General features: G+C 49.8%; 1 protein-coding gene across 3 annotated transcripts in view; it reads left to right on the top strand.

The window, feature by feature from the left end:
* The window catches only part of ZNRF1 (zinc and ring finger 1, E3 ubiquitin protein ligase), a 94,151-nt gene that overhangs the window by 64,648 nt on the left and 2,944 nt on the right, over positions 1–26,559 (top strand). The window contains exons 2-5 of one of the 3 annotated variants that reach the window (XM_004690380.2): positions 15,571–15,666; positions 23,458–23,563; positions 25,042–25,133; positions 26,223–26,550. In XM_004690380.2, coding sequence (XP_004690437.1) covers positions 15,571–15,666; positions 23,458–23,563; positions 25,042–25,099 — 260 coding nt within the window. In that variant the 3' untranslated portion in view covers positions 25,100–25,133; positions 26,223–26,550. Of the gene's footprint in view, positions 1–15,570; positions 15,667–23,457; positions 23,564–25,041; positions 25,134–25,931; positions 26,551–26,559 lie in introns of those variants that run through there. The other 2 variants (XM_012730710.1, XM_012730709.1) reach the window with 2 other exon arrangements.

Here is a 26,559-nt window from a genome sequence, read left to right as displayed (position 1 = left end):
AAAAAAAAAAAAAAAAAAAAAAAACAGGGCTGCTGCTGGCTAGAGATTAAATTTCAGCTCTATCACTGGGATGTCCTGAGTTCAATCCCCAGCCAGGGAGGTGACCCACATACGGTGCAGCAGACCTGTCTCCTTTTAGCAGTGTATTTCAGTAATTCTGCCTGTTCATTCTCACCCCCCCCAGATTTATTTTATTTATTTATATATACAAGAACTGCGGTGCAGGCCAACAGGATAGAGGGGGGTGAGAGGGCCCCCTGGAGACAGAGTGGGGAGCAAACAGGCAGATCCACTGAAACACTCTGCTGAAAGGAGCAGCCAGTGAGACAGGAGAGGTCTGCTGTGCCATGTAAGTTAGTTAGCTCCCTGGCTAGGGATCAAACTCAAGTTGCAGTAGCTGGCAATAGCTTGTTCTGCTTCCTACTCTGTGTCTCTTGAATCCTCTCAAACCTCCCACTTCATAGCCTACAGACCTGCTCTTCTGTGCATAAATAAATAGATAAACAAACATCCTTTTTAGAAAAAAAAAAAGATTTCAAAGTAGTGTAGATGGCATGTTTTTTTAAAAAAAAAAAGTCTCAGTATGCAGATATTTTAGTCCTGAAATACATTTTAAGACAAAACCCTTTTCCACAGTGTCACATAAAATGGGTCTCGGAGCATAGAACCAGGGTCCAGAGTCCCCAGCCATGCAGTAACTTGGGCAGCCTGAGTGGGAGAGGATGGCATGTAGATGGCGAGCACTTTGTTACTTACACGAGGGTATGGTGGGAGGAGAATGCCCAAGACTTATACCATTACCAGTGGTGGGAAGAAGGTCCTTTGCCCCTGGGAGCTCTGTCTGTGTGGAGGGCAGACGGTGGGGCAGCTGTGATGAATTCCTAAATCAGAGGGCCCAGTGGGGTTCTAATCCATACCCGCTGTTCTTTTTTCATGGGTTGTCTAGTTGATTGGTTTTGCCTAGTAAAGCCTAACTCAGGCATACATATGTTCAAAAGTTGAAGACCCAATGGATGAGCCAGTTTTTGAGCGTGGCAGCTGGAGGAAGAGCACACAGGTGTGTGAGGGCTGGATGGTGAGTGAGGTGAGTAAGGTCAAGCGGAGTCTGGGGCCAGGGCCTGCAGTCTGCAAAGGCGCCAGGCCTCCCCAGCTGCTGTGTCGTGCTCCCTGCAGAGCGTGAAATGGGATCTCCCTACCCCAAGCTTAGTGGTTAGCCCTGGCAGCCGGGCTGGAGCACACACGGTCCTTTTCACTCTCTATCTTGTCAGCGCCTTCCTCCTGGTCTGTAAAGGGGACATGAAAACCACTTCACTGAGTGTGAAGATCGATCCCTTCCTCGTTCCATTGCACAAATGGGTGGAATCAGCTGATGGTCTAGGAGAATTGAGGAAGCCAAACAAAATGAGAAAAGCAGGGCTCTCCCTGGTGGCACATCAGGTTAAAGCTCAGCACTGTGAAGTTAGCCACAGCCACTTGAGCATGAGTTCGATCCCTGCCCTAGAAGTGACCCACATGGCGCAGCAGACCTCTCCTGTCTCTCCTGCTGCTCCCCTCAGCAGTGTACTTCATCAGTCTGCCTCTTTTGCTCCCCACTCTAACTCTGGTGAATCCTCTCACCAACCCTGTACCTCTGGCCCGTCCCCCAATTCTGTATGCATAAATAAATAAATCTTTTTAAAAAAGAAAAGTGAGAAAAGCAGTAAGTTGCTGTTGCCTGCTAGTCAGAGGGGTGGACATTGTTAATTGGTTGATCATTTTAAAGGTGTGAGTTTAGACAGAGTCAAGAGGTTGCCTTTTATTAACACTGTTGTTGTTTTGTAAAGAAGGATGGGGGAACTGAAAGGAAACAAGAAGTTATTTTGTGGATGGATGTACAAATTTTAGGAACTTTTTTGTTTTCTTTTTGCTCAGAATTCAAGGGATGTGTACTGTAAATATTATTCTTGGTGACTGTCTTTTGCTTCCACTATCACATATTTGCCCAAGTGTTTAAATGGGGTCCCTAAATGTTTTCCCTTGGGGCTCAGACTTGGGTCCTTAGGTCTTACACTGTGGAATTTACCTGTTGGTGAGGGATTGGTGGTGGGGGGAGGTTTCTAGCCTAATCCATATCTTCACTACAAATCTTTTCTCTGGGTTTTAGCTCCTTATACCAAATACCTCCACGTGCTTCTCTCAGATTCCTCCAGCTTGTTATGTCCAGAACTGGCAGTCATCTTCAGCTTTACCCCCTTTCATAACCCATCTTTCTGTGATTCATATGTCATCAAAAACCACTAATTCTCCCAATTTCTGAAGCCAGGAGGTTGAGGATCATTGCTGTCTACTTCCATACGTATTCTTCTGACTTCTAAGATAATAATTAGTCCAAATGAATGAACCCTTCACAAATCTGTTTTTAATCCATGTACTTTTCTGCCAGGGCTGGGCACAAAATCAGGGGACACTAAACGCTGAAATAATCAATATAAAGATGATTGTTTAGAGCTGGGTCAACCAGATGTTTTAGTTGTTGAAAGAGTATCAGGGTGACTGGATTACAAAGGTGGACATCTACCACCAGCCGAATGGTGCATCAGACCCCACTTTCTAAAAATAGTCCCAGGACTATTCCCATTTATGCAAGCACTTCCAGAACCAGGTTGCTCTTCACTAACCACTATGGTCTGTTAATGATGATGACCCATTGACAGCTAATCGAGAGCCCAGTATCATAAGAAACCTCACTGTTCATCAGGATAGCCAGGTACACTGGCCTGTGCATGCTTATGTCCAGTTTCACCCCCTCTGAACTAAATGACTGCAGGAGTATCCTGGCTGCTCAAAACATTTCCAGACCCTCCCAGTCCATCTCAGAACAGGTGGTTAGTTTGGCACACTATTTGTAGAATGATACATCCAAACCCTCAATGCACCTCATAAGGCTTTTTCTGACCTGATCCCTATTAGACCTCCAAATTTTTGCCACTATACCTGTCAATAATCATAAAAAGAAACTTTTTTTAAATCACCATCCATTGTATATGCAGGAAGGTATATATATTATGTCATACATGTATATATTTTGATGAATTTTCACAAGTGCAGTATCTCAGCATAATGTGTAACCATTGTCCTGAATTATAGCAGCACTTGTTGGGGCCCTCCCTGGTGGCACAGTGGGTTAAAGTGCAGCACTGAGGTGCTGTCCACAGCTGTGGAATGGGTGAACCCGATGGGGTGGGGTAAGGCACACATAGTAGGACAGACCTCTTGTGTCCAGTCCGCTGCTCCCCGCAGCAGTGTATTTCAGTCAATCCACCTGTCCTGTTCCCCACTGTCTTTGTTGAATCCTCTCACAAACACCACCCCCTCCCTGCACCTCTAGCCTGTGCCCCAATTCTTGTCCATGCTGTAGATCTTCCTTCCCCCTTACTGTAATAGTTTTCCATTATGTGACTACACGTGGTTTATATATCCAGTTTGTTCTCGTTGTAGAGCTGCAAAACAAAAATTTTGCGAAACAGAGGCAAAAAAAAAAAAACTCATTATTATCCATCTGGACTACACGGAGCATTGGGGGAATTATTTGTTTCTGCTTCGTGGTTTCTGGGGTCTCAGCTGGAAAATGGGATGTGCTTGGTGCTGTGTCTCTTGATGGCTCATTCACTCTGAGACCTCAGCCAGGTTGCCAGCCAGACCACTGCCAGTTACGGCCTCTCCATGTGGTCTTGGCTTTCTCAAAACATGGTGGCTAGTGTCCAAGGCTGGGGGTCCTGAGAGAAAGTGAGGCAGCAGCTGTGTGACAGCCTCACAAGTTGTAGCATTTCAGTTGTACCCAGTTCAAGGGGGTAACAGCTTGGCAAGCCCTCTCAAGTTCAAGGGGGAGGGAAAACAGACCATAGTGGTTAGTGAAGAGCAACCTGGTTCTGGAAGTGCTTGCATAAATGGGAATAGTCCTGGGACTATTTTTAGAAAGTGGGGTCTGATGCACCATTCGGCTGGTGGTAGATGTCCACCTTTGTAATCCAGTCACCCTGATACTCTTTCAGTTCTTTGAATGGACAATCTGTCATCCCAAGGCCTTTGCACTTGCTATCCTCTCTACTTGGAACTCTCTTCTCTGCTCTCTTCCCTTCTGTTCCTCCACTCGGGTCTTCCTGTATGACCTTGCTCACATTGTAGTGTCCACTTAGTCTTCCTCACAGGAAGTTTCTCCTGGCATCACTGCCATCTCAGCCCCTGCCCACAAAACTTGGTGGCACCTTGTCCTTTCTTTACCATGAAGTGGCTACAAGGTGGTACACTTGTCTGTGTACCTGTGTGTTGACTTCTTTCTGCCTTGTATGTGGATCAGTTCCTGGCACTGAGTAAATTGAAGAACATGGATCCTTTAGGGTCTACCCACTAGAGACAGTGATGTATGCACAGATTTGATCATTAACACAGTTAATACACAAGATTAGCAATGTTGTAGCATTTTCTCTCCCCTCCACCCCCCCCCCAAAAAAAAAAACACCAAGTAATTTAGCTGAGTGCAAACCTCCCCTCCTTTTGCAGGTGAGAAATGTGACATGGGTCACCCAACCAGAAGCAGATGCCTCAGGCCAATGATCCCAGGCCTGCACTGTGGGGCAACTCGCAGTGACTGGGACTCTGTTGAGCCCTCTACTTCTACTGCTGAGATGTGAGGATTGTGTTGGTCCGTATGAAGCGCAGATGCTGCCATTCTGCTGACCCTTCCTGTGTGCAAACAGCAAGATCACATTTCTGTCCTTACACATGTGAAGTGTCCTTTTTCAGTTCCCTGCTTCTCTTCCCCCGTGCCCCCCCCCACCCCCTTCACCCCTAGTTATCTAATTGGATGAAAGAAAGCATGCAAAAAAAAGTTGAGACACTGCTTCTTTTTGCAAGCAAATGATTATTTGCTGGCTTTTATTAATAGTGACCTTTTTTTCCTTTTTAAACCTCCTTGGTCTAAAATTGAATTAACACTGTCACTCAGTTTGTGGCACGCTCACTGGTCTGCACAAGCTGTTCTCTTGGTTTTACTCATTCATATATTGATTTATTCCCTTTGATTCCTCTTTGCATCCTGCTCCCCTCTATAGTCAACCATCTGAATGTACTTGATGTGTAGTCTCTTAGTGTGTTATAAATTTTGTTTTGTGTGCATATTGGGGGTTTTTGTTGTTAGATTTGAATTTTAGTTAATTGTGTGCATATAGTTCTGAAGTTAGTGGCTTGGTGCTATATAGAGCCTTCTGCTCCTCTTTTTATCTTATACTGTGTTCAGATCTGAGCTAGGCTCTGTGCTCGCTCCTTAAGCTGGTGCCTCCATATGCGCCTTCCTCATGCACATGTCCTGGCATCCATTCCTGCTGGGGTTAGCTGCTGCTGCTGCTGCTGCCCCACTGCTGTGCTGGCTTCTCACTGACCTGAGTGAGGATATCCCCAGGGACCCCAAGCTTGCTGGAATGGTTAACCAGTGAACTTTGTAGGATCTTTTCTTCTGAGGACTCGAAAGAGATTATTGTGTCCCATTTCTATCCCGATTTCCTCCTAAGTACTAGAAGGTGAGTTGTTAGACTTGCTTAGTTGTGCTCTGGAATCTTACAGTGAATCTTACATGATACCAGCAGAGTTAAAAGTTGGGGTTTTATTCTCTTGTGGGCCTGTTTGCAATTTGAGTTCCTTAACTTTGAGTTGTTCAAGTTCACGCTACTGTGTCTTCATATGAAATGGGCCGTGGCTGCCAAGGTCTGTCCTGGTGTCCTGTTGTCCAGAACTGTTCCCAGACCTACTGTGTGGAGGCAGGCAGGTGCAGTAATACTGTGGAATCTGTGCAGTCAGACTAGCAGAAGCCACCTTTGGTTTCTCCACATGCATGTCAGCTCATCCGTGCTTGGGGTCACTGGGTAGGTGTGAGGGCCCCCCTGTGTAGGCACCTAGCATAGAATCTGCTCGGGGCCACTCCTGCCCCTTCTTAGCTCCTTGCTTATGAAACATGAAGCGGCCATGAGCACTCAGATGAGTGTTGAGAGGAACAGCGCAGTGCTTTATGAGTTGGTGTCTGAAGGACGCTGAACTGTATTACAATTTTTGGATATCACATGGTGAATTATTTATGGATGGACTTATGTCTGGAATTTGCTTAAATAATTCAGGTGCAGGAGGAGTGGATGGAGGTAAAGATCTGGTGACCATTTGATTTATTGTCATTTTCTAGCTTGAGACTGAATTATACCAAGTCAACAAACTTAAACCCAGATTATTCCAGGAAGCCAGCAAGTAGACACTCAAGGAAAAGTGAGACAGAATTTTCCCTGAGCTGGTCATTGTTGAAGCTGATTGATGACTATCTGGGAATTCATTATATTCTAATTTGCCTTTGAAAAATTTCCTAATAGAAAGGTATTTTAAAAGAAAACATATCTATCAGACTGCAGAAGCTTTCAGAAGTCCCTGCTGAATGAGTCTTGGTATCTGCAGGGGTGGGGGAGACAGAAAGCTCTACGACATTGCTGAGGAGGCAAGAAGTCCTGTTACCCGGTGCTGCCCTTCTGCCTCCCTGACTGCTTCGGGTGGGAAGTGGGCCGGAGGTGTGGGTCAAGGCCAAGTCTGGTCTTGTCTGGTGGGAAGGAGAAAGCAGAGGCGCAGGGTTTGCTCAGCATGGAGGCAGAGGCCACCCTTTCCCCTGCCTCCTCTGCTTGCAAGGCTGCCATGGCGGCACATCCCTTCACACTCGCTGCACAGCACAGTGTTGGTGGCAGGGAGCCACACACATGTGGCGGCTGTCTGTGCCCTGTTAACTGTGAGTTGGGCAGGAAGCAGCATGACCACAGGGGGTTTAAACTGACATTCTGTCTCACAGAAACCTCTCGGTCTTACTTAAACCTTCACTGTGGTGTGGCAGCTGCTGGTAGACAGTAACCACTGCCGGGAACAACAGCCAGCCACCCCTTAATTTGTGATGTTCCTGGTTTTACAGCGGGGCCTTTTTCATACAGTTCCACCAAGTGTGGGCATTCATTCACTCAACAGATACTTTCAAGAGGCTATCTTAAATGGCTTCTGAGGACATAGCCCTTAAAGAAACAAACTGCCTTCGGGGAGCTTATTTTGTATGTAATGAGGGTGTAGTGATAAGGAATGCTAAGAAGAAAATACAGCAGCATATGGGGTGAGCCCAAGAGTTGTGACTTTTTAGGTGGGTTGTCTAAGGAGATGAGCCAGTCAGGCCTTATGGGGGGAGGGAGGGCAAAACAGAAGTGCTACAATTTTATGTGGGTGGGAGGGGAGACTGGTAGAGGAGAAGGGTCAGCTTTTCCAAATATTGCTGATTGTTTGAGAGTTGATTTTCAGATACCACCCTGTGGCGGTCAGTCATTGGTAACCTTGGTAAGGGCATTTTGGGGACACTGCAAGTTCTACAACAGTGCAGGAGGGACTGGAATAGGCAGAAGTAAAGAAAGCCACTGCAGGCAACTCTCTGCAGGTGTTTTTCATTGTAAATGGGACAGTTGCCTTCAGTGAGGGGGGACTGAAAGAGTGTTTGTTGTGTGGTGTGGGGACTAGTGCATGTTTGCTTGGCTCAGCAGAGAGGGAAAATGTGTTTAATGGATCTTGTAAATGGCCCACTCGACTGCTTTAGCAAATATTAAATGACCCTGAACATGATGTAAAGCCCCAAGTGGCCTGGTTCAGTTCTTTTTCCCTTGGAGTTTCCTCTTCTCAGTACTAGAAGTAAATCACAAATCTCTGGGCTATTCTCAAAATACGTGTTATAGAAGCCTTAATCTTTCATTTATAGTCTTTGTCTTGTTATCTAAATGGTTCTGAACTTTAGGCTTATAAAACTCCCTCCCTTTTTTGGCAGTCTGCATCTATGGATATGTTCCTTAGAAAAAATAGACCTACCAGCAAACCACTGACGTGTGGAGAAGCTGCCTGTCCGATGCATTCACCAGATAACCAGCCACTTCAGGCTTTGAAAGAGTGAAAAGAATGAGACCTCTGTGGCCTGTCTTCTCACTTCTTCTCTAACAGATCATTAGCTCTTTGATGATGGAAAGTATAGTTAATGCTTTGCCTTATTTCCTTACCACTCAATAACTAGAAGAAAAAAATGGACAGACGGACTGACTCACCCCATTGCTTCTCCTACTTGAGATGGCGGATAGCTCTTCATAGTTTCATTGGTGTCCCAGAGAGAATGCCAGACTTCAGTAATTTTTAGTAGAGCCAGGGAACCCCAGCCACCTGCCCCTTTAAAACTTGGTCCTTTAGGAGGAAAACCCTGTCTGATAACATTTTGTGTTAATTTCCTATCATCATGGTGACAAATTATTATAAGTTTGACACCACAGGTTTGTTCTCAGACATCTGTCTTCAGGTGAAAAGTCTGAAATAGTCTAGGCTAAACTATTAGCTCCTAAAGAAGAATCATTCCCTTGCCTCCCCAGCATCTGGAGGTCGCCCGCTTCCTGCGTCCTCCACCTTCAAAGCCAGCAGCATAGCACCTTCACCTCTTTCTCTGAAATTTACTTCCTTGACTCTTCCCGCCTCTCTCTTCTTAGAAAGCCCTCGTGATCTTTGTGTCCTTCACTCATTCTTGCTGTGCAGCTTCTCATAGCTGCATAACATTCCAATCTTCAAGACCATGCCACCGTTTCTTCCTTCTCTGATGGACAGTTGGGTTGTTCCCAGTCTTTGCTTGTTTATGAATAAAGCTGCAGCGAATGTTCTTGTAAACATCTATTTGTAGAACTATGGTGTTTTTTTTTCTTTAAAAGTAAATATTTAGATATTTGCTTGGGTCCCGCTAGGCGTGTGTTTTGCTTTATGAGAGACTATCAGACCTTTTCCCAGAGTGGCGGTGTCATTTTGTACTCCTTCCAACAAGACAGGAGTGTTCTGGTTGCTGTCTGTCCTAGCATTTGATGTTCTCAGTCTGAAAACTTGAACAGTTTTCCTGTTTTATAAACATGCATATATACCCTGTTGGTGATTGGTGAGATAAATTGATAGCTGTGTGTGGGGGTGGGTAGGTGGGAGAGAGAGATTGATAACTTTATTTATTATGACCTTAGATGTCCCATGATATGCTGTTTGCAAACTAGAAACCCAGGAAAGCTCACTGGTTTTCATTCCCATTTGAATCCTTCCTGAGCACCAGGAAGGATTGATGATGTAACAGAGTGACGCCCCTTGTACAATAGGCAGAGAACTAAAAATCTGCCCCCCTCCTTCCTATCTATTCAGGTTTCAACTGTTTGGATGCTGCCCACCCACATGAGTGAAAACAATCTACTCTCCCTAGTCTACTTATTCAAACATTCTTTCTTCCAGGACACCCTTACATACCCCACAGAAATGTTTTACCAAGTAGTACCCCTTCACCCAGTGAAGCCGACACACAAAGTTAACCATCACAACAGGTGTTGTAAAAATACACTTACATGGATTTTTAAGCATCAGTGTGACTCTCTTCTGTTACCTGCTTATGGGAATTTCTTGACTTCTGGGGCAAAAGGTGAGGCCCAGGCCCTAGGACGGCACCACAGAGGCGTACCCCAGAAGTGGTGAGAGAGGCAAGATCAGAACTGCTCAACCTTTCCCTAGTCCAGAATGTTCACCAGGCGAGATGAACCACGCCTCAGTGAGGAATAAATTATGCATTGGTTTTCAGTTATTCCAGTGAGAGAGACAGAGAGGGAGAAACAACAGAGCACCTATGGCCTCTGCTCATGAGGCCACATCTCTGCAGTACAAAAATGAAAACAAAAATCCCCGTGTTGCCCCATACTTTCCATTAGCATTAAATCCCACTTAACAAAACTCATCTAGTTGGTGTCAATTTGACAGACTTAAGTATCACAGGCCTGTGGGAGAGAAAGATCAGACTGGAAGGGAGGGAATGAACAATAGGGAGGAAGGTGGGGTGGTGCCCTCTGCCTCCAGGACTAGAGGAATCCACATCAGCCCCTCTCCCCAGGACATGCCCTGATGGCATGGCTTCTTTTACCCAGGTTGCTTCTTTTGATTCTTCCCCCTTTAGGTGATCCCAGAGACAGGCAGAACTGGGACAGACATTAAAATAGCGCATCAGCATCAGAGGGAGGCTGGGAGGGAACTGGGGCAACGTGCAGAGCACATGTCCTGCCTGAGAAATCAGGTCTTAAAGGAGACGCTGGCAGTTTTGGATGAGAAGAACTTTAACTTGGACTGCACGAATAATGTGCTCAATGATTGGGCGGATTGTTACAAATTGCCAGGTGTCCTCACTCAGTGGCCCCAACGGACAGATGAAAGGACCTGGGTGAAGTGTGAAGGGCCCGGTTTACTGACCCTAGGAAGATGTTTGATGCACATGTACAGGGTCCTGGGGTCACTGGTTCATCTACCAGTGGACTCACCCTGACACTCTACACACGGAGAGTTTCTCTTTGACCCACAGTGATGGGTCATGGCCTTGTGTCCCAGGCATAAGTGCAGGCTTGTCTTCTCTGGGGAGTTCAGGCCCAGCTGAGGATTCCCCCACTTATGCAAGAAGCTGGTTTGAAAGACAGGAAGCAGCTGGCTCCTCTGACTGCATAACCTTGAGCTGATCCTATGACAAGAGAAAGAAGGGAAATGAGGTCTCCATTAGAAGTCAGCTACTCCAGTGGGGGTGGAGAGCGCCTGTCGCAGCATTTGCTTGATCGAAATTGCTCAGCACAGAGTCAGGCGATTGTAGACAAATTCCCCGTGGTGCTGTCACTCCTTCCTTCCTTCCTCGTTTTGAAAGGGTGGCAGAAAAGTACTGGGAATTGGGCAAGTTTCCTACCTCTGCCACAGTATCAGATCAAGCTGGCAGCCTGAGCTAGCCTGTGCCTCCCTGTACTCCACCAGTTACGAGTATTAAAGACACCACACTTGCAGGACACTGTCACGAGAGGAAATTCGGTGGGTGGGCAAGGGGCAGGCTGGGGTCACTTGCAGTGTGCTCTCCTCCCTCCTGACTTCCAGGACCTGGCAGGCAGTCTGGTCTCAGCTGCAGTGAGCGAGAGGCTTGAAAACGCCACCTGTAGCTTTCTCATGAAGGACAAGAAAGCCTCTCTTAGCCGCATATCCTGGGTGCTGATAAGAGCCCCGTGCAACTTGACAGTCATGCCTGTGAGTGATTTTACAGGCCAGAGTGGGTCTTAACATGGTTCGACTTTTACCAAAGTATGATAAAAATCTCCTGGGTATTTTAACCCTCAGATAGCTCATAAAGATCTCTGTATTTGTCATTCCATTGTGCTGTTGGTGCTGAATCGTGACTAGACAATTACAAGAAAAGATTGGAGCAGTAAGAGGATAGATCCATCTTGATCATCAAATGACCTTTCAGGAAAGAAAGGTGGGGGTGTTAGTTTTTCCTCTTTACTTCTCCATATTTTCCCTGTTCTTCTTTCCTTTTGCCCTTTCTTTCCCATTTGCAAACTTGGCATCTTCTAAGCAGTGTCACAGGCTCAGTACCAAGTAGAAAGCAGAAACTTGTTCTTCCACATTTATAGAATTCCCAGCAAAAATAAAGATTGCTTGAGTTTATAGCACCTCCAGAGAAATTGCTGGGACGATATGGAAGATTTCGAGTCAGTATTCTGTATTTCCCACATGTTGGTAGTATTTTATGTTTCCTTTGCCATGAAACTCCTCATCCTGTGCCTGTCAGCCGGTCACTCAGCTGAGCCAGCAAGGCGAATGCTGGCTAGTGAGACCTGGGTGCTGTGTGCTGGCTCTGGCTCTCTCTGGCTGAGTTGCCCAGGGCAGATCGCTTACCTTGGTGTCTTTTGCAAAATAGCTCACCTCTTGTTATGGTGAATTTACCAGTGCAGCCCATAGCAAAAGACTCAGATGCGAGCCATTATCTATCGTCATCTGCAGGAGCAGGTCACGTAGAGGTTAAGCAGGGACTGTTTCCACCTTGGCCATATGGGAAGGACCATGCCCGGAGCACCAGAAGGTCCCAGGAAGCAGAGGTGGGAGCAGCAGGAATGGGCACCCTGCCACACACTTTGCTCCGCCGGTGACCACCCACCCCCACCGCACCCCTCCCTAATCCTGCTGCTGTTGGGCTTGATGATGAGACCACCCTACATTTGATTAGCTTATTTTTAAGCCTGTTTTTGTGTTTGTTATATTTCATTCTGTAGAAGTGGAGGTCAATTCTCTGTTTTCCAGATAGGGGAACTTAGATCCAGGGAAGTCAGATCACTTACCACATTCTAGGGAGGGGCTGGAAAACCCAGGTCATCTTGGCATTTTCCATGCATATAAGGACCCTGAGTTATTCCTGGAGCCTTACTCTGTCCTCCAAATCCAGAGGTTGGTATGGAAGTGGTACCTGTGCTAGAATGCCATTCTCTTCCTTCTACTGGGTGCTTCCTCTCCAGAGCTGGTCTTTACCAGCCCACCTCTTCACATCTTCTCGCGTGGTGGTTTTCCCACCAGTGACTGACACTTAAATTCAATTCTGGCGCAACCTACTTGGAGGCAGCATCGGGTTCTATAATTAAGGGCTCAGTCCCACGAAGCCGGCCTCTCTTCAGGCACCAGCCAGAGAAGTCCAGGTGTCGCCTGTGCTTCTCACCCACTGGCTACTCATCGGAGTTCCCACAGACCCCTTGTCCAAGTAAAATTATTTTGCTAGAATAGCTCACAGAATGCAGAGAAACATGTGGCTCACTGGATTACCAGTTTATCATAAGAGTACATGAACAGGAACAATTGGTGGAAGAGATACATAGGGTAAGAGAGGGGAGGAAGAGCGCATGGGTTCGGAGAATGTGCGTGCTCTCTGATGCGCCACTCCCCATCACTTACGCATGTTGATAACTGGGAAGCTCTCTAAACCCCATTCTTTTGGGTATTTCCTTACATACATAGACACTATTGATTAAATTATTGAGCCCAGTGTCCAGCCCCTTCTTCCTCTCCCCAGAGGTGAGGCGTGGGACTCAAACGTCTGACACTCTACACATGTGGTTGGTTCTGTTGGCAACCAGCCCCCATCCTCAGTTTACCCAGGGGCTTTCCAGAAGTCACCTCCACAAATTTGTGGGGTTGAAAGGACTTGTTTTAAATAGCAAGGCACTCCTTTCACTTTTACAACTCTGCTGAAACTATTTTAGGAACAGTTGACAAAAGACCAAGTGTTGTAACAAAAGATGCTCCATTTTCTTATCTCTTAGGAAATTCCAAGGGTTTTAGGAGCTCTGTGCCAGAAAGCCAGAAGACCAATATATTTCTTGTTATAAATCACAATATCACACCTGTGGCCAGCTCATTTTTTTTTTTTCTTTCCCTGAGAGAAAGGATTTTAGATTGTGGGTTAAGAATCTAATTCTAGAATCTGCTCCTGCCCCTCAGTTGTTTGACCTAGTGGCCCCGCCCAGACTCTTTAGACAATGGAGGGACTGGTCTAAACCTGTAAATCTCAATTTGCTTTTCTATTTTTCTGGGACATAATAAATTCCCTTGTAAGTGCTTCCCAGCACCTTCCCTGTAACTCTCCTGCTCACCAGGAATCCCATTGGAATGTGAGGGGTTGAGTGATGCTACTGTAGCATAATCATGAGTCTGGTTTAAGTTATCAGAAAAATGAGTAATATGCAAGACTTGTTTAGTAACAAGTATCTAAGACTTGTTTAGTAACAAGTCACGTTAATGGCTCCCGGTAACTGTTAGGCCACTCTTGGAGAGCCTGGTTCAGAACATATCCGTGCTTCTGCCTGTATAGCTCAGCGAGTTTAGAGTAGAAGTATTCTGTAGTCATTTAAACTGTTGTAAAACCTTGGTCTTTTGGGTGGGAGGAAACAGTGAATGAATCTCTGAAGAAAATGAGAAATGTCCCAATAGCTAGTCATTGTTTAGAATGTTATTTAATCTAAATATTGGTATACTTGCTGGGTATAAGCAGGTAGGCCAAACCAAAGGTGCAGACGGACTTGGGTTCGGTGTGAAGACATCCTCATTCTCAAGTTCACTAGACTCAAGTCCGTTCCTCACCTATACTGTACTGCTGGGTCTGCAGGTCTCTACGCTGGGTTAGCAAAGAAGCCACCTTGCGCATTTGATGTCCACTAATGCCAGAAAACTGGGGCTGGGCCTCTCCCAGCATGTTTCTTTCCTGGTTTTGTTATTAATGGATTTGTAACCATTCAGAGGTAAGAAAACACAGCCTTTGCTCAGGTTGGCCAGGTTCTTGGATTAATATGTTTGAGAAAGGGGTTAGGAGAGATGGGGACTGTGGCCCACTTTGTAGTACCCACACCTTGGAATTTCTGTCTGGTCTTTGAGTTCAAAGCCTTGTCACTGAGAAGAGGAGGGTTTGGTGAAGACTAAGGTCTTGTGCCCCCTCGGGAACACAGGAGCTGGCCTGCTTCCTGTCTCACACCACCAGCTGTCCCAGTGTTGTCGAGATAAGAGCTCTGGTGAAGGTGTGAATGAACAGCTCTGTCCTGGAGCAGCTAGCAGCCAACAGAAACCCCTTCATCTATTTTGTGATAGTTGTTGCTAGTAGATGTCACCAGCATCCAACTACAGCTGTGCTTGGAACATATTTGGACTAAAAATTAATAGAAGAGCCAGAGCTTCACAGAAATATTTATGTGTGCTGCACTTGACTTCGGAAACCCAGACTAGGTGGACAGGAATTCAGGTCACAAGAGGGAGAAGCCCTGATACGCAAAATTTCAGTTAAGGTCATCGGATCTTTTGGGTAGAATTTACATGGGAAAGAATGGATCATTTGAAAATAATTTCAGTAAAAGTAGAATGGGGGGGTTGGAAATAGTTTGCTGTGTTTTTCTATTAAAAATAGTTTATGAAAAATAGACCAAGGAACTAGTTTTGCTTAATGGAGTTCTACTCAGAAGACTCCAGCCGCCACCTCCAACACTTGCATAATTCCAGTGAAACTCCCAGGGTGTGTCAGTAGTCCAAACTTCCTTGGGAATAAGACAGTGAGGTCACAGCACCCTGAGTGTGCCTGGCCTTGCGAAACAGCTGCGACTTAGGGTGGCATATGGCCCAGGCACGCGTGGCATTTGGGAGTGCTCTGGAAGTCCACCCCAGCGACGCACTCTCAGAGGACAGCTGCTTCCCCACAGCGAGACAGAGGTTCTGGGGGGACCAGGGACTAGAGGTTCCTCCCATGATGACCTACCCAAGTGGAGTGAGGGCTGGGAGGTGAAAGGTATCAAACTCCTCATTATTCAAAGACGAATGGTTCCTTTGCCTGTTAGTGCCCCCCTGCCTCCTGCTGCCCACTAGATTCCTTTGGGGAAGAGTTAGAATAGGAAAACCTCAGATCAGCTGTCCCTGCCTATGATAAACATTAACGAGCCTGAGACTGGGAGTGCATCTGGGGGAAAATGGGATTCGGAGGATGTAGTAACAACAGCAGTATTTCATTTGACTTCATGAAAAAGAAATCTACAGCGTTCGGTGTCATTTCCCACCTTGACTGACCCCACATCACCATGCTCAGTGGAGTGTCCACTTATATGATGCTATGCTTGGTTTAGAGAAAACAGTTCACCCTGTTTTTCTTTCTTTCAGGTTTCAAGTGCCCCATTTGCTCCAAGTCTGTGGCTTCTGATGAGATGGAAATGCACTTTATAATGTGTCTGAGCAAACCGCGCCTCTCCTACAACGGTAAGAGCCTGGTAGGGAGAGCCTCTGGCTGAGGGTCTTCTCAGCCTCGTGGGATTCTGACAGCATTTGCACACACCTTGTGGCGGGAATGCTGAAGGGTGCTGAGGAACCTGAGGGAGCCGCGCTGCCCAGCAGAGAGGAAGCAGAGTGTCACGAGGAAGGAGGGCCCTGGGGCCTTGGGGTTCTGGGAAGGCGCTTGAGTTGCTTAATTAGTTCTGCTGCCGCTTCATTCCTTCCCCCCTTAATACCCTGAACTCCCTCTCTTCTTCCAGCCCTTGATTCCTTGGCCTTCTAGCTGAGAGATAAAGCCATGCCTTCGCCCCTCCACACACCTGAGAGCAGCAGAGGGCCCAGAAGAAGCACCCCTTCTCCTTGGGAGAATGGGGAGTCTGTGGCAGTGGCTTGCACTGATGACTTTCCAGGGCAGAATAAGTGCAACTCATGGGCACCCGGTAGGGATTAACAAGGCTGACCGGCCGCCTACCCACTCCATCAAGGCCGTGCTGGCTCTTGCTGAGTAGTGACTGTAACAGGGAGCAGGATCGCAGGCCTGGGAATTCGGTGCAACCCAGGTCCCCTGACATAGCGCCTCTGGAGGACATGAGTGTCAGCATCTGCCAGGTGTGCTGTGGGTAAGGATTAGGAGCCCAGCTGATCAGAGTGTAAAGCCTGACTCTACCCTTTATAGATGGTATAATCTTTGGCAAGTTGCTCAGTCCAGCAGAGTCTTCAGTCCATAAAATGAGGATGACAATATCTGACTTACAGGATTATTGTCAGAACAAATAAGGTATTGCATGTAAAACCCTTACACAGGGCCTGGAACATTATCAGTACTTAGGAAGTTACAGCTGCCACTAGCAGGAATAGCCCCTCCCAAAAGATGTCTTTTCGTCATTTTCCAGAGTGAACTGACTTCTCTTTAATGCTGCGCACCTCATGCTGCTGTGGTCTCACTCTTGTGCTTAGTCTGGTCTTCAAACATATTCATCAGAGAACCTGTCTTCTCCAAGAACAGGCACTGGATCTGAGTGGGGTGGACCCCTACCTTGACACTGGGCACCACCTAGGATTAAAGTCACAACAGTGCTTAGGAAGGACTTCTGTGAGTCCTCAGAGTCGGGGGCTGGACTGGAGGTGAGCCTGGATTGCTTGACCCCATCCCGACGGTGGAAGTCTCCTGAGTGGACTCTCCTTACAGACCTGTCCTGGGGCTCCTGCCCTCCCCAAACCCAAATGTGCTCCGCCCTCCCACCCCCACAGTGTTAGCCTGGGAGGCCTGACCACTCCAGGTTGCTCATGTGAAGTTAATCGGAAGAATCCGATCTACTAAGCTTCTCTTAAAAACACATCCTACTATTCTTGTCTCTGGTGTACTTCCTCAGCCAACAGACCGGATGCTGGCAGGCGGGGCAGCTACCTGCCTGTCTTCACTACTGCAGCCTGACTAGCTTTGCTGAGGGTGAGGATAAGCTACAGTGCAGGTCTCTGTACCCAGCTTTTCCTTCTCCTTCACATGCTTCCTGGTGTCCAGGAGCCACTTCAGTGGACAGGCTCTACTCTTTCTGAATCTGTTATCTGTGTGCTCTGGGTGTCCCATCACACTGGCCAGTGTTCGTTCCTTCGAGGCTATTCCAACCCCCTGTGCCCTGTTCCTCATCTCTGCCTGGAACCATGGGGGGAGAGGTGTCTTCGCCCCAGTGATGGCCTCAGAAACTGGACTCACTTGTCTCCCACATGTGCAGAGCCCTCATGAAGACTGCTTTTTGTCCTTGGGCCGCTGGGGAGAGTTCTCTGCAGACAGTCTGTGCTGTCACAAGAACACAAAGCAGCCTCTTGGTGTGGGCTCTAAGCGGCACTGGGCAGAGCAGCTGTACAGGGCAGGGGGCTCCTTTGGCCACCTCAGTAAGGAACTTACATGCCCTTGTGGGAAAGCGGGGAGGTGCAGGTCTAGAGAGAGAGCTGCCTGACGCCTGCAAGTGCCTCTCTGTGCAGTGCTGCTGCTTTCTGGGCGATTCTGGGAAGTGACCTCCTCAGGGTGCAGGCTGGCAGCCGGGTCTGAGCAGGGTCATCCACAGAACGGAAGCATGTGTGGGCCCTGCGAGGGACCTTTCGTGGCCAGCCTCCTCATACTCAGTCTGCCTCTTCTGAAAACACTTAGCTTCGGGTGGGGGCATGGTGCCTGTTGCTGGGATTTGCATAGGGAGAGGAACTTTCCAGGGCTCAGCCTGATTGAGGGTGTGTCTCCCTGTAGAAATGAAGCACAAGTTTTTCAGGGATTGTGGGCCACAGTCCCCAGTCCAACCCCAGGTGTTTGGGTTTTGCCAGTAATGTGTTCTGCCCTTGATTTCTCCGCATCAGACTTCCCTGTCTTCATCACATTCTCTTTTCTCTAAGAATAAAACGTGTGAGGGGACTTAAAGAATCTGTGAGGTATAGCGCTCTTGGCATCTTTCTGGAAGATGAGACTTTCTTAGTGGGTAGAGAAAAGTGCTGTTTTCTTATGAAAATGCACTAGAACTGGTCACTCCCCTGGAAATTGCCATGTACACACACACACTGTGGTTGCCGGCACCAGTGGGGAAATTTTCAGAAAATTTATAGTGGTTGTATAAGATGAAATTTAGTTAACCACCAAAGAGGGGGAAAGTAGCGATCTCCTAAATGAAGCAGATAGAAAGTAGTATTTTTCTTATTATGAGGTTGGCCTGAGCTGTGGGTTGGAAGGCCTCCAGTAGCTGCCTGCCAGATTAAAAAAAAATTTTTTTTGGAAAAGGCAAGACTAGTTTAACTGGTTTACCCAACGCTCAACGAGAATGTGAAGACCACTAACGGGCTCAGGGCCCGCAGCTGGCTGGGAGGCATGGGAAGCCGGAGCATGGCAGCAGCCCTGCCTCCTCCACAGGCGCTTGGAGCCCAGGACCCCTAGAAGACGAGCACGCTCCATGGCATCAGAAAGACTTGGTGGGGCCTGTTTTTGTGGCAGTGTGGTCAGCTTGAGTGGGTCTGTGAATTGCTCTCCCTTCCACCAGCTTCGTGGTTCTGAGGTTGATGGAGTTCACATTCCAGAATATGCACCTGCATTTTGACCATCAGGTTGCTCAGCTGGCATAAGGAGCCTAGAGCTGGGGCCTTGCTTAGCTGTGGACCGAGGAGGGGGGTGGGTATAACCGATGACCAGCTGTTGATTGAACACTTGAAGGTCACTGGGTCCGGGACCAGACTGGGGCCTTGGTCCTGGGAGAGTGGGGTGGGGCGGATTACTTGCCAGTGGTGTTAGGAGAGGCTGGTGACTGTCAGGGCTGCCTCAGGGCATTCTCCCCTCTCAGATTTCTTGTGGGTGCAGGCCCACAGCCACTCTTCCATATCCCGACCACCATCCTTCTTTCTTCTCTACCAGAGGTCATTACCCCAATTTCAAGTCTCTTAAAATGGTGAATATCATACCATGCTTCTCTAAAGGGAGGGAACCTGGCTTCCCTACAGGCAGGAATGAGGCCCAAGCCAGCAGACCTGTGCTAGTGGTGCCTACTTGGCTTGAGTTTGCTGCCCTCAGAGACCCTGTGGCTGGGCTGGAAGGGGGAAGCAGGGCCCTGTTCAGGGCAGTGGGACGCTGCCAGGAGCGATAGGTGCCTTGTGGACTGGAGTCCGGCTGCGGCTGCAAAGGTGTCTGTCCCTGTGCCCCTCCAGCATCACCAGGAGCTTCCTCTCATAAATGAGGAGTGGGGGGCAGGGCGCTCGCAGGAAGTAGGAATCTGATGCTAGAGGAGAAGGGTCTGAGTGGAGGATCTGTGGGGGGCTCCTATAAACCTGAACCCTCTGGATCTGAGCTTTACTCGTTCACCCTCTGGGCTATCACCTTTTCACCCATCTTACCAAAGCGATTAAATCATATTTGGAATATTGGGGTAGGGATGCCACTGCTGGCAAGGGAAGGCTCTCTGCTCTTTTGCCTGGAGAGTTCCCAAGGAGGGAGCTGGCACTGGTGGCACTGCCCTGCCTGTCCTTCAGGAGACTGGGCCAGCAGCTCTGCGCATGCTGAAGCGGTTCGGCTGCAAGAACAAGCTCTTCAGCACCTAAGCTGGAAATGAGGCCAGGGGGTGGGGCTGTGTCTCTGCGTCATTTGCACGGATTCTCCCTCTGGCTCCTACCTTCCTTCCCACCAGGGCCCTAACTGCCATCAGGCTGAAGGGGAACTATATTCTGTCGTCCTGCTCAGCTGCTGGCTCTCAGCCTTCCTCCCTGGGGGCAGCCAGCAGAGACATAGCTGTCGGCGCCTCCCAGCCCCTCTGCTGCCAGCAGCTCCCAGGGTCCCTGGGGAATGTGGAGCCAGCTTTTTTCCTGAGGCAGCCAAGCCCCCACAGTGGTTCGTGGGGGCAGCGGAGCGGCTCCCCTCATTCCTCTGAGCAACTAGGCTCCTTGAGGCCCCCCCCGCCCCCCCCTTTGCTAAACCCCACGCATGCATTCACAGAAAGAAAGCCTGAAGCTGTGTGATGGCTGCTGTTGCCCATCCCCCAGCCAGATGTCCTGTCACCTGACCTTACAGAAAAGGAGGCAGAGTGTCCGAGGGGAAGGAACTGGGGCTTTGGGTGCCCTGGGCCCTCGGCGCCTGCACAAGCTGACCCACAGACACCCCTTGCCCCACCCCTGGATGTTCAGGAGCCTGTTGAGCTGTAACTGTGAAGTTCCTGGCATTTTGCCAGACCCAGGGAAGTGAAGGCTCTCCCTTTCCTCCTAGATGTCTTTTCTCTGACAATCAGCTGCTGTCAGAAGAGCTATCCTATATCCCAGGGAGGAGCTGATCCACCATCACCTCCTCCTCCTGCCCTGCCACTGGCATCGCACCTCCCTGTTGGCACCAGAGAGCTGTGCCTTCCACTACAGCCTCCTCTATTCTGGATGGAGGCATTGGCATCATCTACCATAACCCCAGCCAGGCCAGACACACTCCTAGACCCCGGTACCCCCCAGGCAGTGACACTGGCTTTGCACTTGGGTGCAGGAAGCTTGGGAGGCCAGGGAGGCAGGAGGAAAGCCGGAGAAGAAAGGCAGTTCCATTCCTGTATTCTCATCAACCAGCACTGCTTAAATCTCCTTCCTCTGGGGACCTGGACTGCCGAGGGGCAGCTGAGTGGGCAGCCCTCTGCAGAGCAGCCTCACCTTGTGCCAGGCTGAGTCCTCTCACAGCTGGCAGTAGTTCCCATCAGGAAAGTGTGGGTGGGAGTCTTAGAGGAACCACTTGGTAGCCAAGCTCAGCTTCAGCCATTTCCACTCTGCTGCTAAGCTCCCCAGGACATCTGGGGGCTGCTGATTCCCAGAACCCAAGCGAATGACACCGGAAGTTTTACTCAACCCACTCAGGCCTGTTGCCAGATTCGTGCTCCTCCCGCAGAGAAGCGCTTTGCTGGGTGTGGGCACTGTCAGCTTCCCATGTCCCTAATGTCCTCCCCGTCCTAGGAAGCTGCAGGCAGCCTTCTGCAGCCAGGGCTCTTGATCCCAGTGAAATGTGCCACCACTGAGTGCCAGCCCGGCGCGAGCTGCAGGTTAGTCTTCCCGCCAGAACTGCAGGCCCAGGCTGTGTGCGAATGCGTGCTGGAGTGAGCGTGGTGGTGCCCGTCGCAAGAGCAGGTTGTGGAAGAACCGTCCTTGTGCCCCATCCTGTCCTTCCCCTGCGGCTGTCCACAGTGGGGAAAGAGGGGAGCTAAGTAAGGCCTGTTGTGCTGAAGAAGCAAGCTGCTTCTCTTTCTGGCTGCCCTTCCGCCCCCTACCCCAGGCCCTCTGAGCACCTCCTGGACCCTCCTGAGCGTTAAGGTGGGCTGAGAAAGTGCAGCTGATCCGGAGCTGTTGGGGACCTAGAGACCCTAGCCCGCCCTCTGGGGTCACGGCAGTTACAGTCATCGGCGACTGCAAGGGGGCAGTGATTTGGGATCAGTGATGTCCTGTGCTCCCTCAGTCCCCTGTAAGTGGGGCCAGACCTGCTCTCGTGTTGTAGATGCTGAGACAGCCCATGGGGGAACATGCCAAGTGAGACTAAACTGTGTCTCCTGCCATCTTTACTGGGGGCTTCTCCTCTAAGAGTTTACCATGCAGAATGTTACACACAGCAGAGATGAGTTTTGCTGCGAACAGATCAAATACCCACCGTCTCAGGGGTGCCCTGCTCTTGCCTTGTCACGTCCCTGGCCACCCGTGTGGTCATTCCTAGCCTTTGGGTGCATTTCAGAGTAAAGTGAAAAGCCAGTATGTTTCTTGATTGGGGGTTTGAATTATAAAGTAATGCATCTTTTAGCAATTCAAAATGTAATTAACATTTTTTCTTCTCATCCTCCTCTCCTCAGTCATTACTAAAATGTGTCCTTCCAGACTTGTTTTCTGTATACAGACATGTATATATACACACAAATATTTAAATATGGACGGTATCCGGTTTTCAAAAAAAAAAAAAAAATGGGATTGTACCTGTTTAGCTCACGTGCCACTGGCTACATTGGGAGTCTGAGGTTCCACTATATTTGTAGGCTGGCTGTGCACCAGCTGCTTTTTCTGTTTGTGTGGCCCTTTCCGCCAGCCCTTGGGTCAGGCAGATCCTAGCAGACAGAGGAAAGCCCATGGCTGTCCCGGGAGACGGGAACCGACAGTGGCAGCGCTCTCAGCTCGGCACCGTCCGGGGACTTCAGTCTGATTGCCTGTCATAGGTCTTGCCCTCAGACTTACTGGTAGGAGGGTGTGGGGTCACCGTAGCCTTTCCAGACCATGAAGAATCCTCATTTTATGGGCCACAGGTGTTTCCTTTCCCACCAGTGTGATCAGACAGTACAGAGAAACAGCGCTGGGGGAGTGCAGCGTGACCGGCTCTTCATGACCCTCTCTCTGGCGAGAAGTTTAACTTGCGGCTTAGGTATCCCAGACGGGTTCACAGCAATTAAAATGTTTCAGTGTGAGGACCTGATGGTGCTTGGAGCTCTTCTGCTATTTCCCCTCTGATTTTGAAGACTCTGGGGTAAATGTCGTATTGAACATTAAAAACTTCAAGGGCAGATGTCGTGCTAGTGACCTTACCACACACAGTCACACAAGAAACAGAAGAAGAAAAAGGAACCCCTTTACCCACTGAGCAGTCGGGGTAGACGACGGTTTCCCCAGCCCTGACTGCTTTTTGTCTCTGAACTTCCGTATTCTGGCCATTACATATAAACGGAATTACACGGGCGGTGGCCTCTGGTGTTGGCTGCTTCCTTTCGGCATGCCGTTTTTGGGGATCTTCTGCACTGGGGCTGTGCCAATTCCTCGTTTCTCTCACGGCAGAGCAGCATGCCGTTGTGGGCACGCCCCCTGTTTAGCCTTTCCTCAGCATGGTGGGCACTTGGGTTCTTCTCATCTTTGGGCTTTTTAAGAGTCACTGCTGCTGTGGAAGTGCATGGGCCAGTAGTTCCTAGAGCATCTGTTTACGCTTTCATTCGTTCCCTTTTTCCAAACCAGGAATCGGTGTTCATGGTCTGTGTGTGTGTTTGGGGGGAAATTCTATTCAGGGGAAATCTGCCTTATGCTGTCTGTATTCCAGGTCTGCCCCTCACCAAACCGTTCTCATTCTCCATAGCTCAGGCCATTTCTTTGATGATTAATCCCATTTTGTCTTTGGATAATGAATGTGTGGTGTGCATCGAGGGCGTCTGTGTCCGCCACAGAACCTGGCATAGCTGAGTGGCCCAAGCAGCTCCTAGACCCAGGCTGGTGGTGTGCTCCTGTTTGCAGCAGCTGACCCTCTCCTGCGCTCCTCTGTCCCCTCTGCAGATGATGTGCTGACTAAAGATGCGGGTGAGTGTGTGATCTGCCTGGAGGAGCTGCTTCAGGGGGACACGATAGCCAGGCTGCCCTGCCTGTGCATTTATCACAAAAGGTAAGAACAGGCCACCCCCAGATCCTTTGGTCCAGGGATCCATACCTTTCTTTCTCTTTTGGTTGTGGAACAATCCACCTCCTACCCCCAGGGCTCTGATAGGGTTGAGGCAGAGACCAGCAAGCTCAGCACAGGCAGGGTTGAATTGCTGCAGGTTTTTCTCTAGTTCCGAGGCCTGGTGATAGGGGCCTTCAAGTAGCCTTGTGGCTCCCCATAGGCACAAGCTCTTAGGATCGTACTTGGAAGGTTGATTCCCAGCCCTAGGAACTACAGTTCCAAGTGCACAGATACCCCCCGGATGAGGGCCCTGTGGGGGTTGAGGGAGGGGAGGACCAGTAGGAGGGGGTGGGCTTATGGCCCTGCACCTGCCCTCTCCCCCACCCGCCACCCCACCCCCAAGGTCATGAGGAAGGAATAGCCACTACCTGTGTGGCCCGGCACTGAAAGCTGCTATAATTAGCAGGGCCAAGATTGTCCTCCTGACCTAAGCCTCTTATTTCCAACCATAAAGAAGACACTTCCTTATGGAGCTGGGAGGACCTCGTGCTGCCTATGGCTGCCACCTGCTCTCTGCTTCCGGGGCCCCAGAACTTCTTCCTGATGCCTGGACTTTTCTAAAGCCTGACATGTGGGGTTCTGGCCAGCCAGTTATTGTGGTGCCTCATGAAAATAGGGGGAGGCTCAGGGTTGGCCTTGGGGAGGAGTGCTGGGCTGGGCTCAGTACTGAGGGCTCAAACCGGAACCAGGAAGAGAAGCTTTGACCCTGGGGGAGAACTATGCAATGTATCTGTCTGGTTTCTTTCTTTGAAAATACCAGTCATTGATGTACAAGGCCAAAAACTTGTCTTGGGGCTGTGTGTACCTTTGCATTCAGTGAGTCCTTTCTGTAAACCTTGGGGAAACAGGGTGTCCTATCAACGTCCTGCCCCGCCCCGTCACAAAGCCTGAGGAGCCCATCCTCTGCCCCGCCTTCTCTGGGACACCAGCTCCACTGAGCCAGGGAGAGAACGGGGTCTCTGAGCAGTGACCCGCCAAGGAGGGATTCTTCCGGCTGCTCTTCGAGCCGGAGCTCTCCCAGGACCCCTGCACTCAGAGCCAGGCCAGCCCCTCTTTGTGCCCCCCCCCCCCCGCCCCACCCTGCCGCCCTGCTCGCTGCAGTCTGCTCACTCCACCTTCCCTCAGGTCGCAGGCGCCATCCTCCAGGGCCCTCTGCAGGTCAGGCTTCGGTTCCCATCAAGGTCACACTCTCCGGTCTGCAGCCCCCAGAGCCACCTTCCCCTGGACTTAACCAGGCCAGGGCAGCTGCTCCGGCTGAGCCAGGATGAGCCTTGGTGTCCCCCCTTGTTTCTGTTTCAAAAAGCGCTTTTCTGCGGGGGTCCTCATAGGAGAGAGTGGGAAAGCCTTGGCCCTTGGTGCACGCCCCCTTGGGAGCCGCCTGCTCAGCAGTAACATGTTTCCCTTGCCACCTTCTGCCTCAGTTGCATAGACTCGTGGTTTGAAGTGAACAGATCTTGTCCAGAACACCCCGCGGACTGACCCTGCTGGGCTCGCTTGCTGACTTCTCTCAAAGGTGAGCTTGTGATTGGGGGTGCTCTGGACTCCAGACTTGGAGTCCAGCCACTCTGGTCCTGGAGGTGGGGGTGCTGAGCTGCCCTGCGCTTCCACCGGCAGTGATGGATGACGTGCAAACTCACAGGCTTATGAAGAAGCTGCTCTGCAGTGTTAGATCAGTTGTGGGGAGCGCAGTGTATCACAGCTGTCTAGGGCAGACCTCCCTGAAGAAAGTTCTGAGAAGCCCCTCGGAATATGCTGGGTGGAGAAGCAACAGGAGCTGGGACTGGACATGGGGGTCACACCCCTTGTCTGCCTAGTGCTTGCTGGGTGGCTCGAGCAAGTCCTTACCTCTTGGGGTCTCTGCTTCTTGGGGGATAATCTCACTCCCCAGCGTTGGACATTGTACCTGTTAAAGGAGACGGTCTGGGACGGCACCCTGCAGTCTCGCCAGTGATCCTCTCAAGCTGGCACTTTCTGCCGGCAGGCCACTACCCTCAGCCCGCTTCAGGATGCACCCGAGGCCTCGGGCTAGGCTCTGCCCATCCACCCCACGGCACAGGCTCCCTGTGCACAGCAGGCCGGCCCAGCTGACTGCATGCACCTCCCCCACCCACCTGTTCCCCTGCATCACCATCTGCTCCTGCTTCTCCATGTCTTCCCCGGGGCACCCCTCCTGGGCCCCATCTTACCTGGCCCTTCTAAGTCTTGGGCTGGCAAACAGGCAGCCCCCAGAAAACCCAAAATCCTGACTCTACCTCATCCAAGGTTTTGGGGGCGTTTCTTTCTTGTTTTGTTTTCTCTCGTTCTTTGATAGGTTTATTTTATTTATTCCAAGTAAACTCCCAGAACAGCTGATGATGTCAGACAAATCAGGGACATTTGCTCTTTTTACCTTCACCTCAAAAACTGAGGACCCGGGGAGAAGAAACAGCGAGGGTGAGAGAGAGGCAGAGGGCGCGTGCCCCGGCGCTGGAGTGCCAGTGCACATTGCCGGCATGCTGTGTGGCTTCGGGGTGCGCCCCAGACCGGAACCACAGACACCCCCGCTGGCCTGTGAGCCAGCTCGGCCCGATGGAGCACGACTTACGGGTCACGGTCCACACAGGGACAGCCGACCCCTGTTCCCGAGAGGAGGCATTGGACACGGGGCAGAGCTGACTGGGGACACCAGTGGGGACTGGCAGCCCTTCCGCACTGACTCCAGAGAATGGCTCTCCCTTTCTCTCTGAGGACACCAAACTGAAGGAGAGCGAGCTTGAGAGAAGGAAGAATCAACCGCTGTCCTTCCCCTCACTCCTCATCCCAGGAGGGAAAGGGCGTTTTCTTTTTCACCTCTGAAAGGCATTGTGGGTCTGTCTCTTAAAGTGTTTACAAAAAAAAAAAAAAAAAAATTATAAAAAAAAGTCTAGTGTCGACTGGTGTTTTCCCTCGTGATGTTTACA

The sequence above is a fragment of the Condylura cristata genome, unplaced genomic scaffold, assembly GCF_000260355.1.
Source record: "Condylura cristata isolate star-nosed mole 26May11 unplaced genomic scaffold, ConCri1.0 scaffold00028, whole genome shotgun sequence".
Taxonomy (NCBI): Eukaryota; Metazoa; Chordata; class Mammalia; order Eulipotyphla; family Talpidae; genus Condylura; species Condylura cristata.
The sequence above is the reverse complement of the archived record's forward strand: the minus strand, read 5'-3'. Positions and strand labels throughout refer to the sequence as shown.